At 52.5% G+C, this 18,006-nt stretch overlaps 1 protein-coding gene across 5 annotated transcripts in view; it reads right to left on the bottom strand.

Moving 5' to 3' along the window:
* The window catches only part of ZNF609 (zinc finger protein 609), a 124,497-nt gene extending 106,696 nt beyond the window's left edge, over positions 1 to 17,801 (bottom strand). For 3 of the 5 annotated variants that reach the window (XM_019504548.1, XM_019504547.1, XM_019504549.1), the window contains exons 1-2: positions 17,715 to 17,800; positions 15,072 to 15,948 (exon numbers count right to left, since the gene is read on the bottom strand). In XM_019504548.1, the coding sequence (XP_019360093.1) occupies positions 15,072 to 15,818 (747 nt within the window). In that variant the 5' untranslated portion in view covers positions 15,819 to 15,948; positions 17,715 to 17,800. Of the gene's footprint in view, positions 1 to 29; positions 125 to 15,071; positions 15,949 to 17,714 lie in introns of those variants that run through there. The other 2 variants (XM_019504550.1, XM_019504551.1) reach the window with 2 other exon arrangements.
* Between the last annotated feature and the right edge of the window lie 205 nt (positions 17,802 to 18,006).

Below are 18,006 nucleotides of genomic sequence, written 5' to 3'. Positions count from 1 at the left end.
TTGAAACACTAAAACACCATTCTACTTACAAGGCATCCTATAGATCTGCTTGTCTCCCCAAAGCCAGGACGAGAGAGAATTCGCTGGCACACGCCAGCTCTTGTTTATGAGTTAGTTACCACCTCAAAGAGTTCCTTGGCATCCAGCCAGTCCTCTCCCTACAGGATCCTTTCAGACTTCAAAACGGATCTTTCCTCAGCTTTCTAATAGGCACCGCCTGGCCCCAGCTCAAGGCCGCTGCCAGGAGCTGAGTGGCATGTCTCAGCCTCAGGGCTGCCTCTCTCTCCTTTCCCCGCCCCACCCCCCCACAACCCTGGGGGGAGCAACCTTAAGAGGTAAAGCAGCAAAATGCCCTCACCCTGGGCTTTTTGTTTTTTTAAAGATCTGCATCAGAGAACCAATTCTGTGGGGTTTCGGCCAAGGTGGGGGCCTGAGGGAATCTGCTGAAGCAACTCTGGGTGGTGCCTGGTGGAAGGAAGGGAGGGGAGGAGGACAGGAGTGGAGATCAGGGCAAGGAGAGGACAGTCCACAGCATGTTCCCAAGCTGAAGTGCTCTGGGCTCCGATATCAATGCCATCTTTGAAACTATGCTAATGGCACCTCCTCCGGGCTCTTGTGCCTAGGGAGCATAGGGCCCTTCTCCAAAGGCTCCTGGCCTCTGGGTTTGGGATGAGCAAGGGAGTGAAAGAAGTTGTTCCCCCATCAAGCCCTCTCACTGGAGATACCTGGACCCGGCTTCCTGGCCACACCAGCAGCCACAGCCCTTTGCAGAGGCATCTGCCCCAGAAACAGGGCACACCCCAAGCCTTGCAGTTCACAACAAGACAAGCAACATCTAGCCAGGACACAGATGGGAGGAGTTGTGCTCCATCTGCAGATGAAGGCAACTCACCTGAATACGAATAGCTGGAAGGAGGGGGGGGGGCTGCGGAGCAGCCCTCATTTACATAGCACTTGGGATCCTCGCAACCATGCATTTACATAGCTAATTGGGGGAGCCGTTTCCTGGAATTCAATTACTCTCCAGCTTGGAAAGGAAACACATACAAGAGAAGAATGCTCCCCCTCCCACAGCACCTGCCAGCTGTGAGTGCTGAGCCATTTACCAGTGTCGAGGGGATGCCCCATGTGGAAAAGGAGAGTGCACCCCCCTCACAGCTAAGAAAACTGAGGCACAGAGCAAGGAAGCAATTTGCTCAAGAACCCCAGCCCAGCAGAAGGGCAGCTGGGGACATGAGCCAGGCAGCCTGACAACCAGCCTCCCCCTCCAAACACCTGCTACCACCGCCTCCCCATTTTGATCTTCACTGGCAAAATCCTACTGGAGTCATTGCATCCTGACCAGAATGAGAGCTGCTGGTCGATAAGCCAGCAGGGACGTTGCATCTAACAAGGTACGTCTGGCTGCTTTCTGTGTTACTGTGCGCAGGAGCTTTCAAGAAACCCTGAATCGGGACTGAAAAGATAACGGAGACAGGAATGTTTGCAGATAAGCGGAAGCCCTCGGCGGTATAAGCTGACAATTCATTGCCAAGCAGAGAGGAGGAGACATGTGGCTATGGGGGAGTTCTGGATACGTACAAAACTCTAATGCATTTCCCTTTCATGCAGTGACTTACCACAAGTGCCAAGAGCCACAGGCAATTTGCAGGGATGAACAGAGCCCATCCTGCCCATGCCTATCCAGCACCAGCACAGGGCATTTACACAGCCCTCAGCTGCCCAGTTAACGGGCGGGGTATTCAGCAGCTTAGCCCAGGCATTCATTCTCCTAATGAGGCTGCCTGGGAGGAAGCCAAGTCATGCAAAGACAGCATTTGCTCCAGATCAGGGGGCTTTAGCCAGGAGCTCAATCCTTGTCTGGTATCACTGTATGCTTGACCTGCAGAGTTCTCCAGCAGCACCTGGGGCTGGGTGGGAGGCTGGCTACTGCTACAGCAGGAGTGCTCACAGGCAAACGTGAGAGGAGACAAGGCACAAAGGGAAAGGAAGAGCATACCCCAACACGGCAGGCTGTCAGCGCTAAGGGGCAGGCACAGATCTTCTTGCTGGAACCCAAGAAGGAGCATTGGGATGAGGATGGGGGCACTCCGACTCAAGGGAACACGCACACAACAAGGCCCATCTCTTAGCCTCTACTTCAAGGCTTGAGCCTACCTCCTCCAACATCAGAAACAGGCCCTAATCACAGGCCCTTCTTCCTGAAGTCGAGGACCCCCACAACAGCTGATGGTAAGGCAAGCAAGATTTGCCTGAGCATCAGCCCATCTCTAGGGCAGGATAAAGGCCTCTAGGTCACTGGACTCACACAGGCCTACTGTTGTATGGTGACAGGGCCTAAACTCACCAGGAACTACAAGCTCCCCTCAATGGCTAGAGGCCACTAAATGCACAACTGAGTTTACGTGAGGAATCATGAGAAAACGGGAACAGAAGCACAGGAGCCGTGCATAGCAATGGCTTCAAACAACTTCAGTCTCCACAGTGACCCATTTCCCTCCCCCTCTCCACAACAGCATTGCTCAAAGCCTCTCAGATTTCTTCCCACTGGCTGGAGAATAAGGAGATCTGACCCAACAAAGTCGCTGAAATCGGTGTGGCTGCCCTAGCCCCAGGGTGCCCAAATTCCAGGTTAATGACAGGGGGAGTGGTTGCTTCAGTATGAATCACAGAATCATAGAAATTAAGGGCTAAAAGGGACCTGGAAAGATCACTGGGCAACTTCTTCAGCAGACCACAGACACAGTTCTCCTGGGGGGGATGGGGACACGAGAGCAGCTGGCTGAGAGGCAGCCACCTCTGAGGACAGGATCCTGAGTGACGAGAGTCCTGCCAGTGAGGTCAAAGGAAGAACCACCCCAGTGCCCCATACACCTAGGAGAGAATCAGCCATGGCTCTCAGCTCCCCCTGGCATGACAGGCAAAGCTGCCTGCTGGGGTCACCAAGCTCGGTGGCCAAGAGCAGCAGGAAGGAGGAGGGAGCCAAATGTCTTTGTGCTGTCCTTGGCAGTGGCCAGGAACCCCTCTGGAAAGGGTTTGGAGGGACATAGGAATACAGGAGACAGCCAAAGAAACAAAAACTCACACACAAGGACTAATTGCACAAGGCCAAAGCATCTGCAAATGGAGGGCCTGACCCTCACAGAGCTCTGGGCCCCGCAGGACAAGGAGTAGCCAAGTCAAACATGGATCCGCCAAAAGCCAAACACAATGCCTTCCAAAGCTAGCAGCGTGCTCTGAGGTTCCTGCCTCCCCACTGCTAGGAGACCAAATGAGCAAGGCCCAGTCAAAGAAGGACAGCTCTTCTGGGGGGTGGGGGCAATATCTTACCAGGCTGCCTTCACTTCAGAGAAGCCATCCCAGGTGGCTTACTGCCATAGCAAAGAACAGGACACCCCGCATTCAGCCCTGCAATCTCCCTCCAAGATAGTGAGCACCCTTCTCCTTGATCCCTGGATGTCCTGGCTCAACCCTTCCTCCCACCACCTTCCCATTGGGCAGCCTTGATAGAGACATCACTGCTTTTGTGCAACACCCCACAGACCCTAATTCTCCTGGACCTCTTCTGGCCAGGGATGCTCCACACACCAGCCTATCTTCTAGGTATGAGGAATAGGGACACGTGGCTTCCTTCTTACCCTGACAGGATCCAGGTCCACCTGACCAGTCCCACCATCCTCATGCACAGCACTCCTCTGCTGGAGACTGACTTCCCCAAATATTCAGAGAGAAGAAGGCGTTAACATTTCCCCCGAGCCTGAGTGGAGCCACAGGGAAGGACAGAGCTGTGTGAAGTACAAGTAACGTCTGGAAGCAAATGACACAGAAAGGTCTGTGTTTGCAGTGGGGCTGGAGAAGGCGCTTCCTCCCCAAAAGGGAACCATCTCCTGAGGGTAGGGGCCCGAGCAGATGTTCTCCAGGTTTGTGTGCGACACACTCTGAAGCCTTCGAGGCTGCAGTGGGCGAGAGAAAGGGGAGCAGGAATTCTGCCTGCTTCAGGCAAACATCACTCAGCCAGATAAACGTGCCCTGCATAGTGCAGAGGGGATTCTTAAGCTAGTAAGTCGCCAACATCAGACTGGAAGCAAAGCAATAAACACAATCTGAGCCATTGGTTACCGTCTGCCGAGAAGTCTCCTTCAGAGGAGCTGGGGCACATAGAAGTCAGCAGGCTGGGTCGCATGCTGGCCTTTTCATCAAAGTCTTTAATCACAACGTATCTGGAGAGCTGCACAAACACTCAACAGGGCTGATTTACACCCGCCAAAGGAAGCAGCGTGCAGCCAGGGTAAGCCAAGGCATCAAAGAGCAGTTACGCCTCTTTTATCCGCCTCTCCATTGTTCTGCTCTTCCGTTTGGCGAGCTCTGATCCATTTTCTCAGCAGTTAGAGTGCAGCGCAAGGACCCCTCTCAGTCTCCCACAGGGCGTCCCCATGTCACTGCTCCCAGGGGGCGGGAGGCAACTGCTGTTCTAGCAAAGGCAACACGTCAGGCTTGGAGCAAGGGCCTGACAACAGTTCAACGGGGGCAGCAATAGAGAACAGCAGCAGCACAAATATATTAAGATAAGCCAGCCCTTTACTCAGCCTTTCCTAATGCTAACACTGCCAGCCCATTCTGGAGTGCACAGCTGGGAAATTAAATGGAGAGAGATGCAATTTCCCCTGCCCTCCCTGGTTAGAAAAACTCCAGAGGTGGGATTGGCTGAAACTCACAGCCTGCTCCATCTAGCAGTTAAAAAAAAAAAAAAAAGAAGCAGCAGCAGCAGCACATATAAATAACCTCTCAGTAGGAGCCAAAAATCAAAAGCCTAACCCCACGGTTTTAAGTGAGCAAGTCCAATTTCCTCCTTCGTAGTTCTTGACACATTGGCTGCATGCCGCTTTCTCGCCTCGTTCCTGCACCAGAAGGCTCTGCACTGCAGGTCAGGGGACGATAAGGAAATGAACGGTGTAATTTCCAAGGCCTCCAAACGCGGCCCTGTCAGCAGCTCTGGAGGCAGCTTACTCAAGCGTGGCTAGAAGAGGGAAACCACAACGAGAGGACCCAGGACGAGCCAGCAGCTGCTGATACGTGTTCCCCAACGCTTCCCAGAAGCCTTTGGCCCAGCCTTCCTGGCCAGATTGGCTCAGGTTGTGAAAGCATTTCCAACTGCTGTTCCCTGGAAAGGGAGCGGAGACCTGAGTGGGAGATGGCAATGTTGAAAAGCTCGATTCCCAGGCCCCTGGAACAGAAGCGCTCTCTCCCAAGGGCTCGCTAGGGACCGCCAGAAGTTCTGAGGCGCAGAAGATGGCTTTGCTTCTGCAAGGGAAGCCATCTAATCCACCTCCATTTTTACATCAGAGCTAGTGCTTAATTACTGGAATTTACTAGTAGCATGAGAAACCGCCCTGAACCAGTATAAGCAACCTGCAAACACGGGGAACTGCTGTGAATGTCCGTGGGTCAGTCCCCTCCTCCTATCCTCAGTGGGTAGGAAAAAGAGCAAGAGGGGAGGGAGCCACACACGGGCCATCCTGTGTGTGCTCCACCCCACACTCCTCCAGCTGCTGGGAACAGGCCTTAGAGCCAGAGGAGAACACCATGAGCTTATGACAAGAGGATAGCAACAAACCAGCATACATGTGCAAATGGTAGGGTGGAATGGCAGGGGGATGGATGGGGGTGACTCAACAGACCCTGCCTCTCAGACCCCCAAGGGGGGTTAAAGCAAGAGCCTTTTCCATTTGCCCAACACACCTGCAACGCAAGTAGCTTCCTGGAGTGCTTAGGCCCCACAACAGGGCTGGCCCAGAAGCCACTGCCCTTCATGTGATGGGTGCCACATGTGCCAAGCGTTCGCAGGATCAAAGACACAAGCACACATTTGGAACAGGAGGCTTAGACAGCCCTGCAAAGCCCCACTCCGCTCTGCCAGCACCAGGTGGTGACACACCTGGATGCTGGCCAGAACAGCCCAGGGGCATCTCTAGCTTCACCGTGCTCAGTTCAGTACCTGAGGGGGCCCTGGGATATGGAAGCTTAGCTGTGAATTCTCCCAGCTTTTGCCTCCTTACTGCAGTCCCCACAGCCCCACAGTCTCCTTTTATTTTGGCTAGAAGTCAGTCTGCAAAGGGGAGAGCCTGTGGAAATGCTGCAACACTGTAGCTCAGCAAGCCTGGAAAGACACAGCTGATGCAAGGGCGGACCTGGGCGAGTCCCTCAGAAAGGCTCTTTCCGCTTACAGATCCCTTGAGCGGGAGTGACCAAACACCACGTTCCAGAGCACCCTGGAGACCGGGAGATCTGGCACTGGAGCAGCACCCACAAGGCAGCCTCCAGTACCTCAGTACAGCTGGAGTCAGGGTGCCTCCAAACCAGGAAGGAGCTGCAGTCCCACCCACCCTACCTAGGACACCAGACTGGGAATCCCACTGTCACCTTTGCTAAGCGCTTGATTCCTCTGAGAGCAGGATGCGGAGCCTGGTGGAGAAGCTATTAACCATCCTGTATTGGACTTTAAACAGCCCCCTACCTAGAGTGAAAGGTTAAGTCCTGGAGGCAACATCAAGACAACAGTTTGCTGGACAGGGAACATCAAGAGCAACTTGCATTCATTACCCTCTCTTACTGACCTCTTTTCCTAGCTAACAAAGGAGTAGGACAGGTGCGAAGACACCCAGCAGGCAGGGGATGGCTGAGGACTGCTGGCACATGGAGACAAAAAGGCCCTGGCAGGAGTGGCCTGAAGTAGAACCACAAAGATAAGGGCTGTGATTTTAAGGTCCTGTGCACTATGCTGCTACCCCCAAATGATTAGCCCAGCCCTTCTCAACCCCCTGGGTAGCTGGGAGCCCACAACACTTAGGGTGCACAGCCAAAGCTCAAGGCGTGCTGGATACCTTGGCATAACATGGAATTGCCACCCCACAAGGTCTCTCCTTTCCCAGCACACTTCTGCCTGATCTGAACTACTCGGTCCTGGTTGGGAAAGGGAAACCAAAGGAGATTTCATGAAGGCCTCCCTCTCTCCCAAGCCCAAGGCATCAACTGCTGCCCAACTAAGAAGCCGCCAAAATGCTACCCACGACTTATATTAAATAGTCCCTTGCAAATGCAAAAGGTCAAGGCATGCAGTGACTCATTTCTAGGCTGCGCCAGTGACTCCCAGGGCTCCCCTGGGCTCATTTTGCTCACGGTAGCTAGCACAGCAGCAGCTGGTCTACAGAAACTGCCCTACATTCCTCCTCACACGGGCAGTACAAAGGCCGGAACGGTTGGGGATGTTAGGCTGCTGGAGACACAGCTTGATGGGGGGGGGGGGCGCAGTGCAGAAATCTCACCCCCAACATTTGGGCCTCTGCTCTCAGTGCAGTAACAGAGCACCATCCCAATGGCACTGGGAACCCAAAACAAGGGTGACCCCGGAGAGACCTTCCTGTGAGTGCTGCAGATTGGGTCTGTACTACCTTAGAAAATGGCTACTCTTTGCAGCATGGAGGGGAGCAAAGCACTGCAGCCACATCACAGATCTGCGTTCCTCTCTGGGGATCCAAGCTTCTGGGTGCACTTGAAGCAAAACTTCCCTCTGCCTGCACCCAGCGATGCAGCTGCACTGTTGCAGGCAGGGCGCTGAGGCTGCCCCGAGCCCACTGCTCAGCACCACTGCTGTCACACGCCTGCTGGCTCTGATTGTAACACGGGTCGCCATCTCCCCCATGCAGACACGCCCAACCTGAATCCAGACGCAGCCCCGCACTGACGTGTTCTGTCTCTGCAGGCAAGAGGGAATCGTGCCATGGCACAGCTGAGCCTCAGCCATGAGTTCACTCGGCTGGCATCTATTTTAGGCCTCGTCCACTCCAGCTCTCCTCCCATCCCAGCCCCCAAGATTTCCCCTCTCTACCTGGATCAGCCATGGAAGGAAACCTGGGAGAGGGAAAGCTACTACAGATGCCTCCTTGAGGGGAGAAATGGGCACTTTGACAGCCTGATCTCCCCACCTCCAACAAGGGAGGCACGTTTGTTTTGAGCTCCTTCTCCTGGGTGAAAAATGGAGTTCCTCCACTGGGACTGTCCCCCTGCACACACACGCACACACCAGGGAAAGGGCTGCCTTTAAAGCCGCTCGCTTCTGTTTGCCTCCCCTTCCTTTGCAGCAGTGGTGTCACATCTGGATGCTCCTCATGAGTGCCCTCTCCCTCCTCAACAACCTCTCAATCAAAACAAAGCCAGGGCAGCAGCTAAGAGCTGGGAGGCTCTTTTGTTTAATGCTTAATATCCCCTCCCTCCCCATCCCCCGCCACAGCACTGAGAGAGGTGAGCACGAGGAAGGAGGCAGGTCCAGAGGGCTGCGCTGACAATGGGAGCAGGCAGCAGCTGCCAGGGGATGCGCCTCCCACTCCGGCTCCGCGCAGCCAGAGCAGGGAGCTCAGGCATTGGAGCGTCGCTCCCTGCCACAGCAGCAGGGGCAGGGAGAGCATGTCAAGGGGCTGCCATTTACAGAGCGATTAGCTGAGGGAGAGAGGAGAGAGCAGCACCACACAGGCACTCATTCTTCACTGCCCTGACAGCCCTCCCCAACAGCTCTGGCAGAGGGAGCTGCTCATTGCTATGGGCATGCAGCTCACACAGGAAAAGCCTCCCCATGCTTCTGTCCTGCACACAAATGTCCCCTACCTTCCTCTCCCACCACCCCCAGCCACGGGCAGTTCACACAGCAAACAGCACCGCCAACTTCCACATCTCACCCCCGTCAGAGCCAGGAGGGCATCTGTTACTGTCAGCTGCCATTTTACTGAAAAACCCTCCTGGCAAGAGACAGCTCCCCAAGTACCTGTGCCCCCTGGCAGTTCACCCCATACCAAGGGTGGAGAAGCCCAGAACCTGCCTTGACCTGGGAGTTCAGTTTAACAGGGGAGAAAAACAGCCACAATTTAACATTGGTAGCTTGGGCGTATACACACAGCACACAGAGAACCCCTGCCAGGGGCAGGTTTTAGCTACCGTGCTGTGGGAAGTCAAACATCCCCATCCTCCCGAGGAGCACCCTACAAGGAAACTACAAGATGTGCTGATAATGGCAGAGTTGTTGGTCTAATAAAAGATATCGGATTTACCCAAAGAACCTTGTCTGCCTCTAGACTTCGATAAGGCATTTGACTTAATACTGCATAACGCTCCGATTGAAAAACAGCACTGGCCGTTGTCAACGGAGCATGTGTTAATTAGATTAAGAATTGGCTGACAGACCTCAAGCAGCAGCAGGGACTGAGACATCGTCCTCACAAAGCGGAGGTAGGGGAGGGTTCAATGAGATTCTGCAGAGAGCAGTACTAGGCCTGATGCTATTTAACGTTTTCATCAAGGATTTGGAAATAAAGATGAAAGTCACTGCTGATAAAGCGTACAGATGACACAGATCGGCAAAGGGATAAATAACAATGACAGAACAGTCACACAGAGCAATCTGTATCGCTTGATAATTGGGCTCACTCAAACAAAACGGTTTTTACTGCAGCCAAGCTATACAACCAGGAAGAGAGAAAGCAGCTCAGACAGAGAAGATGGGAAACCGTCCTAGAAAACGATGACTCTGGAAACGAAGTGAGACTTGGGCCCAAACCAGGGGCTGCGACAAGCGAGGGCACGAACCTAAGAGAAACTGTCCTGGCAGAGCAGGAGCACGCTGGAAGTAGGGTCATGGACTGGGAAAGACCGGGACATAGTGGACACCTAACTTAGTCTGAGCTGCCAGTGCAATGCTGTGGCAAACAAAGCTAATGTGACCTTGGGACACATGAGCAGAGGGGTGAGCTAGGAGGGGTTATTACACTTCAGTGTACAGCACTGGTGAGATTACACTCGGTTCCGGTAGAAAATAGTCACAAAAATGATTTGAGGCCTGAAGAAAATGCCTCACAATGAAAGAGTAAAAGGGCTCCATCTGCTTAGTTCTTCAAAAAAAAAAGAAAAGGAAAGAAAGAAAAGGACTGTGAGGTGACTTGATTACAGTGCATAAGTAACCCCACAGGGAAAATACACTGGGTACTAAAGAGCTCTTTAATCTTTGTGAGAAAGGAACAGTGAGAACCGATGGCCAGAGGCTGAAAAATTAAATTTCAAAATAAGGCACCTGTTTTTATCAGCGAGGGTGAATAACCAGAAGAACGTGCTCTGGAGGGAAGGGGTGGGTTCTTCACCTCAGAGCATCTTCAAACCCAGGCTGGACACCTTTCTGGAAGATCTGCTTCAGCCAGACAGGTTTTGCTCCCAATACAGGGTTAGCTGGGTGAAGCACAGAGCCTGCTAGCAAACAGAAGGTGGGAGCAGCCGATCTAATGGTCCCTGCTGGCCATGAGCTCCCTGAAGCTGGCAGGCTCTGAGGGGTTTGCCCACCTGCGCAATAGGAAGCCTCTAAGTATCCTCTCAGCTCTTTGATGCAGCCCTTGCAGACTCCTCTCTCCTACTGCAAACACCTCCCCACTCCCCCAGTTCTCTCCAGAGAAACGTCTACGCACAGATTAGGAAAAAAGCCTCTTCACTGCAGACGCTTACAGCTTCTGGGAAACAGCAGCATCCAGCCACCAGCTTTTCCATCTCACAAGCACATTCTCCCTTGGGAACCTGCCCTCTCCCCCATGTTCTTCCTCCATCACCTTCAGCTCTCCCTTTGAGGCCCTCACTCAGCCTAGGATCACCAGGTCTTGCTTTACCTCTACAAAACGCAGGCCTCTAACAACAGCCGTCCTGCCTCACACTGCCTGTCATTAGCCAGCAAGAGCTGTTCATAACTGCGTTATGCCAAGAGCAGCCTGTCCAACCATCTGTCCATCCACACACTCAGCTTCAAGAGGCAAAACTGGTTCCATTTGCCTCGCTACGCACACACTAATCTCTCAAGAGCCTCCCATTACAAGCCACTGTTTTCTACCCTCCTTCTCGCTTTACCCAATCTAAACAATCATTTGATATTTCCCAGCTGTGACCTTAAGTCAGGGAGAACTTTTGGGGAACTACAGGCTAGAGAGGAAGAAGTAAAATCATCTGTTGTGCCTAAATAACTTAGGAACCTAAGTTACCAATGTAACTTATTTCCATACAAGAGGAGGAATATAACCTATACCAGCTCAAGTCACTTACCTCAGAAAAGCTGCATCTGTACATTAGGAGCTGCCCTGGTAGAGCTATATCAGCAAAAGAAACACACCCGTCAACAACACAACTGTATCAGGCAAAAATCACTTGTCTTTATGTTACCACAGCCTGTCCGGAAAGGCCAGTCAAAACGGAGGGATAATCTTTTCCCGTTCTTTACCAGGATTGTTCCCATGAAGTAAAATCAAGGGCTGGATCACAACTGAAAATACCACCATGGAGGAAAACCATGCTGAGAAATATTTCAGGTCTCCTTGCCCTTTCGAAGGAAAGCAGGAGAGAAGGAACAAACCCAATGTCCTTTGCCTCTAATGTGCCTCCCTCCATCAGTAACTAAAAAGGACCGACAAACTTGGCTCCCACATAAAGCCTTTGCTCAGAAATTATTTCTCTACCAGACAGCCTGTTCCACAAAGCCTTTCATGAGAGCGAACACCTCCATGGCTTCATAGTGCTGGCCTTCCGCCTACCCTGCAGAGATTTCCCTACAACTCCTAAAGGAAAGAGCCAAGTCCTGAGAGCAAGGATTTCATAGGCAGAAACATGACTGCTATGGATGGCAGAGGCTGTAGGTCTGCAAGAGAAAACACAGCATGGCAACTCGGCCCAGTGTTTCTGAATCTTCACCCTTCCCGATCCAAGGGCATGCACTACACCCTCACGCAGCACTACAGGGCTTTGGTAAATGGGACCTACTCCACTGGGGCTCCACATCTTCCTGGGGCTTCCACAGCATCACAGAAAATCACAAAAGTTGATCACAGAAGATCAGCTTGAACTTTGTTTGGTTTCTTCTATGAAATGTTCAGGGCTGGTACAAACCCAACAGATATAAAAGCTGACACACCACTGCAAGCACATGTATATAAATATGCAGAGTGTTACTGTTATGCTAGTTCTCAGCCTGCAAGTTAGATCCAGACACCTTAAGTGGCAATGGTGGCAGCATTAACTGCTGCTCCCCTGCTGCACATTTCCAGCCCTGTGGGAAGCCCTGCAGGCCAAACAATGTGACCCTGTGCGCACTAGATCAGCATTTCTCAACCAGTGGGTCGCAAGAATATATGAAAAGGTCAGGAACAGACTTTAAAAATGGATCAACAAACTTTTAAAAAAGGATTTTCCTTTAAAGGAGAAAAATGTGACTTTTCCCTTGCCGTCTATCAGTTCCAGCCTGTAAGGGGCTGTTGCTCCCCACCCCCCACACATACTGGGGGCTGGGGCCTGGGGGCAGCGGGTTGGGAGTGAGGGACACTGGGTCAGGACTGTCTATCAATGTTTACAAATGGGTTCCGGTATAGAAGAGGTTGAGAACCACTGCACTACATCACGCCAGCACACTGGGTTACTTTGCAACCGGCCCAGTGTGCAGTCAGATTGGAGCATACAAGGTGTGGCCAGCACACCAGATTGCACCCGAGAACAAACCCACTTTAGAGCCAGCCCACAGACCAGCCCTGCACCAGTCATCCAGCCTGTGCAGCCAGACAGGGTGAGCACCACTGTCCTAGGCAGTTGCAACAGTGCAGAATTTGGGCATTATCACTACTGCAGACAAGTCTCTACAGCCAAGTCTTGGCACAGCCTTTTGCATTCAGGGAGCTGTCAGTTGAGCCATCCTGCCCTCCCCAGCCAAGATCACTCAATTCATTGGAAATGCTCTAGACAAGAAAGCACATAACCCAAGCTGCTTCTGCATAGCAGCCAAACAAGTAGCTATTCGAATGCTACCACAGTGATCCACAGTCACACACTGAGCAGGAACACTATAGAAACCTCAGCCATTTCCCAGCAGCCAGCTTTCCAAATGGAGTATTTCCAAGGACAGAAGCATTTTATTGGCAGGAGCAGTCACAGAATTTTAGCACCCAGACCTCCAACCAGCAGTTCACCAGCAGCACCATCCCAAGAAGCTGCCACGGGTGTAAGCCACAGAGGAACAGCACTGAACTCCCCACAGCCATAGCTGTAGTTGGCATCTGGGCCTCAGCATAAGGGGAACAGAGCCAGTGTACAAACTGCAGCACAGAGAAGATGGAGGAGAAGGCCCTATCATCCCTTGCATCTCTCTTCAACCTTCAAAGTACACCCATATAGATTCCATATTTATTAACACTCCCATAGTGAAACAGATCTGCTGCCGCTGATGCAATTACAGAAAAATCAATTTATACAGCAGCTGCTGGGATCAGCTAAACACGTGGTGAGCCCAGCATGGAGCGGAGCATGTCCAGCCCATTCAACCGGCCAGTCTGTCTCACTCTGCTGGGAGCTGGGGGGGAGCCCAAGTGCAAGGCTCTGCACTATCTCCAGCACCCGGGCCCACAGCTGCCTCCCAGGCTGAACACCTCATTCAGGGGATCTGGGAGCAGCAGAGATCTTATGCAAAGCACCTGCAACAGAGCCCACGCAGCCATCTCCAGGCCTCAGTGGCAGCCATCTCCAAACAGCTCTATAGGATCCCGGACACTGGTGCACTGAGCGAATGTAGTCCACAGTGGTACAGTGCATGGAGCCTGTAGGGCCCTCACCCAAGCTCCTGCTGGCAGCTACCCTCTCCCTAAGAGCTCCAGAACCAAGCCAAGATTTCAGGGCTCCTCTGACCCACAATGTACCGCACTGGCTTCCACAGGCCACTTCTGCTTCCCCTAGGACCCTGTGCCCCTTCAAACTGCATGTGCCTCAAGTCACAAGGAGGCTGGCTTCCTGCCAGCAGTGAGGCTCTTGCTCATGTCTAACCACCCCTTCATCTGCACCAGCCACAAACCAGAGCTTGCATTCTCAGCTCAGCACTTGGGGTATTTAAAGCTGCTCTGAGTAACTCCAGGGAACATACTGTAGGCAGGTCCCAGTCATTCAATGGAATAACTCCAGAGTTCGCCCCTACACAGGATTCACAAGTGGGGAAATGCACTTCACTGCACAGACGACGGTTCTCGAACTTCTGGCCCCTCAGAAAACACTCGGTACTGAGTCTCCCAGAAGGGCCTGACTGAGCTCAAAGACAGGCAAGATACCCCAGCACTGACCCCAAAACCTTGCCAGCACCAAGAAAACCTCATCTACAGAATAAGAACACTCCTGTTCATCTATGGGCTCAAATTATTTTTAAACACATCCTCTTGGTAGTATAGACACAGCTTAAACATTAACAGGGTAAACTCTTTTACTGCTGGCCATTTTAACAGAAATCCAGGTAGGGTAAACACCCCTCATTGCTCAATGGAGAAGAGAGGGCTGAGGCAGAGGACACCGATGTTACTGGTTGCCCGTGATTGACCTGTCCACGAAGAAGAAAGGAAAGTAATGCACTCCTTTTTCACTGACAAAATTCTAAAAAAAACCCTCTCCTCTATGGGGTCTCTAGATCCCCACAACATGCACCAGAGCCTGGCTACAGGCAGCAAACCTGGACAACAAAGAAGCCACGAGTTATTCTTCCCCTGCTCTAATTTTCATGACTCAGTAGCTGTGGACAAGGGATCTGAAAAAGCCCATCCACTAAAGACTACGGCAGAACTGTTCCTCATTCTACGACCCAATTTATATCTAATTTTGAAGAGACTGAAGCCATTCTTCCTCCCTTTCTTCAGGGAACCATTTCATGACTCACCACCTTTTGATGGCAGGGAGTTTCCTGGGAGGAGAAAAGGGTACTGCAGGCTCTCCCAGTTTCATCCACTCCAGCTCACCAGACCCCCATATATCAGCAAGCCAGAGAGATCTTGCTGAGAGACCTGCAGAGAGCACTGGAAAAATATGCCTCAACCTGCTCCTAAAAGATAGACACAGTCCCACCACAGCCTACCCTCCTGCCCCATGCACAAAGCGTCATATGAACAGAACACAGCACCACTGGCATAAGATGACAAGGCTGCAGTGGCTGTGGGATCCCTAAAGGGATATCCCCCCCTCCCCACTCACCAGCCTCTTACCTTCTCTGATTTGACCTTTTTCAGCTGCCGGCATTCACTGTCCCCATCTTCCAGCTCTGGTTTAACTCCCAAGGGATTGAGTGCTGCTCCTGTGTCAATAGCTATACTCCCAAGCTGCTCGGCAGCAGCAGGTTCTGCCCCCTGGCCCCCATCATATTGTCCCACCCTCACAGCCAGAGCGAGAGGCTGGAGCACGCTAGGCTCCTTCTCCGACGGAGCCCCTGCCCCCTCACTTCTTTCCTTCTTGCTCTTAGACGAGCTGCCCTCCTTCTCCTTCTTGGAGCCGGCCACGCTACGGGATGTCTTGGCCGATTTCTCCGAGCCCTTTGGGGTGATGGCAGCCACCAAGCTACCAGAGTTCGCACCATCCCCAGAGCGTCCCTGAACCTCCTTCTTGCCACTGCTTCCCTCACTGGGAGTGAACAGGGAGGTTCCTGGGGCAGGCTTGCCACTGTCCTTGGCACTCTTACTCCTCTTGGATTTGGACTTGCCCTCCTTGGCTTGCGGGCCTGGCACTGGGGTCACAAACTTGATGTTATCTGGCAATGTGGCCACAGCATTGGGCGCTGGCAGCCCCACCTCTTTGGAGCCCGACATCTCCAATTTCTGCTGATCCTTCTCCAAGTCAGCGTCCAGGTCAATGATGAGATTCCCTACTCCAATGTCCCACTCATCCCCACTGTCGTACGTCTCAACTGGGTTCGCATCCACTCCTTTCCCTCCGGAAGCTCCGCTGCTCAAGGACATCTTAGAGTTAACAGCCCACCTCAAGATTCAAGGCTCTTCCCTGCCCAATGCCTTCTGGATCCAAGGCAGCAGCTGCACTATGTCCTCAGGGCTCCAATGCTCCAGGTCTGCCCAGGTGACGGCATCATTGCTGAAAGGGAGACAAGAACAGGCGTTACATGGGACGGGCTCAGGGAAATCTTTCTGAGCACGTCTTGGAACAAGCAGGCCCAACTTCTCCCCCACTTGGGACCTGCACTCCTCTAGGATCCCACGGCCTCTACTCAGCTGCATGCACATTCATGCCACCACAGACGCAAAGGTCAATGTTCACCAGACTGCTACTTCAAGAGCCAGTGGGCACTGCTCCATGAGCTTACCTTGCTTAACTCAGTAAGACTTCAGAGACTAAAGCTTATTTACAGGAGCTGGGTCCTGCTGGTCCCAGTGTGGCTGTACCCCACTGCCTGTGCAGAATACCATCCCAAATACCTTCCTTCTCTGACCCCTACCATGGATGCTTTGCTTGAAAAAGCCACCTAGCTCAGTGAAACACAGCTGTCTGATCTCAGCCAGGCCATCACAGTCATCCCTCACAGAGTCCCAGCTGAGGGCTCCTCAGAGAATTCCCTAGCACCCTGGCCACCGCCACAGCAGCAACCATCTGGCATCACTCCCTCAATCAATACAGGCCTTGGCAGGTCACAGCTCTCAGCTTCAACAAGACATTACTCACATGCTCCCTGCTCGCCATTTCCCTCTGAATTATTGAACACCCCCTGCTCACACAGCTCCTGGGATGGAGGCTAGATCCCTCCTAACAAAGCTCCTGGGATGGAGACTAGAGTCATTTCCTAGAGCAAGACACTGACTTTCCATCCCTGAAGCTCGGAGCACACCAGAGAAGGAACATGATGCGTTATCTCACTAGAGGAGCACCAAGAAGAGCCTGACTCCTCAAAAAGCCATCACAACATGTGACACAAGTGCAGGACCAGGAGAGGCTGAAAACCAGCAGGCCAGAACTGAGCAGAGCTGTTAAGGGGGAGTCCAGGGCTGGAATAGCCGTGGCGGGGGAAAGTGGGGGGCAGTTGCAAGTTAGGATAGAGGGGCACAGCAGAGCTGTGGAGGCAGCCAGGACTGACACTGCAGGAGGGCCTGTGTTTCCACACAGGGGCCTTTCTGGTGTCGCATGAAGGAAGCAGAAGCTACTCCTGCCCACGCTACGCCAGTCAGCACTAACCTACTCTCCCACGCCAGCCTAATCCCTAATACAGGCTCAGATCTGGGACGCACTCAGATGCATTCTGCAGTGGGCACTTCCCTGGAGACAATTGTGAAGTAAGCCACAAAAAAAAAAAAAGCACCAGAGTCACTAACTGAAATTAGCTGGTGGCGATTACATTTACGAGACATAATTAACACATGAAATAGCTTCTTCCCAGCAGCCAGGCAGCCGGCAACACAAAACCCAGCCCTTCCTTCCCAGACTCTCCCCTCGACCAGCCCTCCAAAAGCAGCCCCTCTGTAGTGCCACTGTACTCCCCCCCCTTTCTGAGTACAAGGGCCCAATGAGTCATGTTATTATTTATGAGGAACTCTTAAAAAAAAAACAAACAAAAAAAAAACAGGTGACTCTTTTTCTTTTTTAAATTAAAAAATGCATTTTTAAAAAGCCCCAGCAGGCAGGAGCCTGGAAAGCAGCTTCGTGATGCATTTCCAGAGACACAAACACTGTAAAAATGCCAAGGATTCTTTCATTGCACGGGCTGCAGCAGCCAGATCATTTTCCATCTGCTCCCCACAGCATCCCCAGCTCTGTACAGCTAATAATCCACTCTCTGACAGGTCATTACAGAGATTTTTAACCCCAGGAGCCAGGGGCTAGCATGCAAGCTGGAAATGAAAAGCACTGACCTCTCATTTCAATGGCAGAGAAAGTGCAGAATCAGGAGAACGCTGCACGCAGCACTGGAGTCACTAACAGCTTTCAAAAGCCGCCATGTGTGTTCCTCCCTCCCTCTTCCCTTGCCCCAGCCTCCCCCAACACAGGAAAGCCACTTCCCAGCTTGGCGAGAGCACAGCAGTCAGCCTCCTCAGCTCTTCCCAACCAGCTGCTCAAGTCTACCTGCCTCTCTGGAGCTGCTCTCCCTGTCCACCACTGCCAGAGAGTGAGTGCTATTTGTGCTTTGCTGCTCCAGCTGAGATC

The sequence above is a fragment of the Gavialis gangeticus genome, unplaced genomic scaffold (genome assembly GCF_001723915.1).
Source record: "Gavialis gangeticus isolate Ggan-Ray unplaced genomic scaffold, GavGan_comp1, whole genome shotgun sequence".
Taxonomy (NCBI): domain Eukaryota; kingdom Metazoa; phylum Chordata; order Crocodylia; family Gavialidae; genus Gavialis; species Gavialis gangeticus.
The sequence above is the reverse complement of the archived record's forward strand: the minus strand, read 5'-3'. Positions and strand labels throughout refer to the sequence as shown.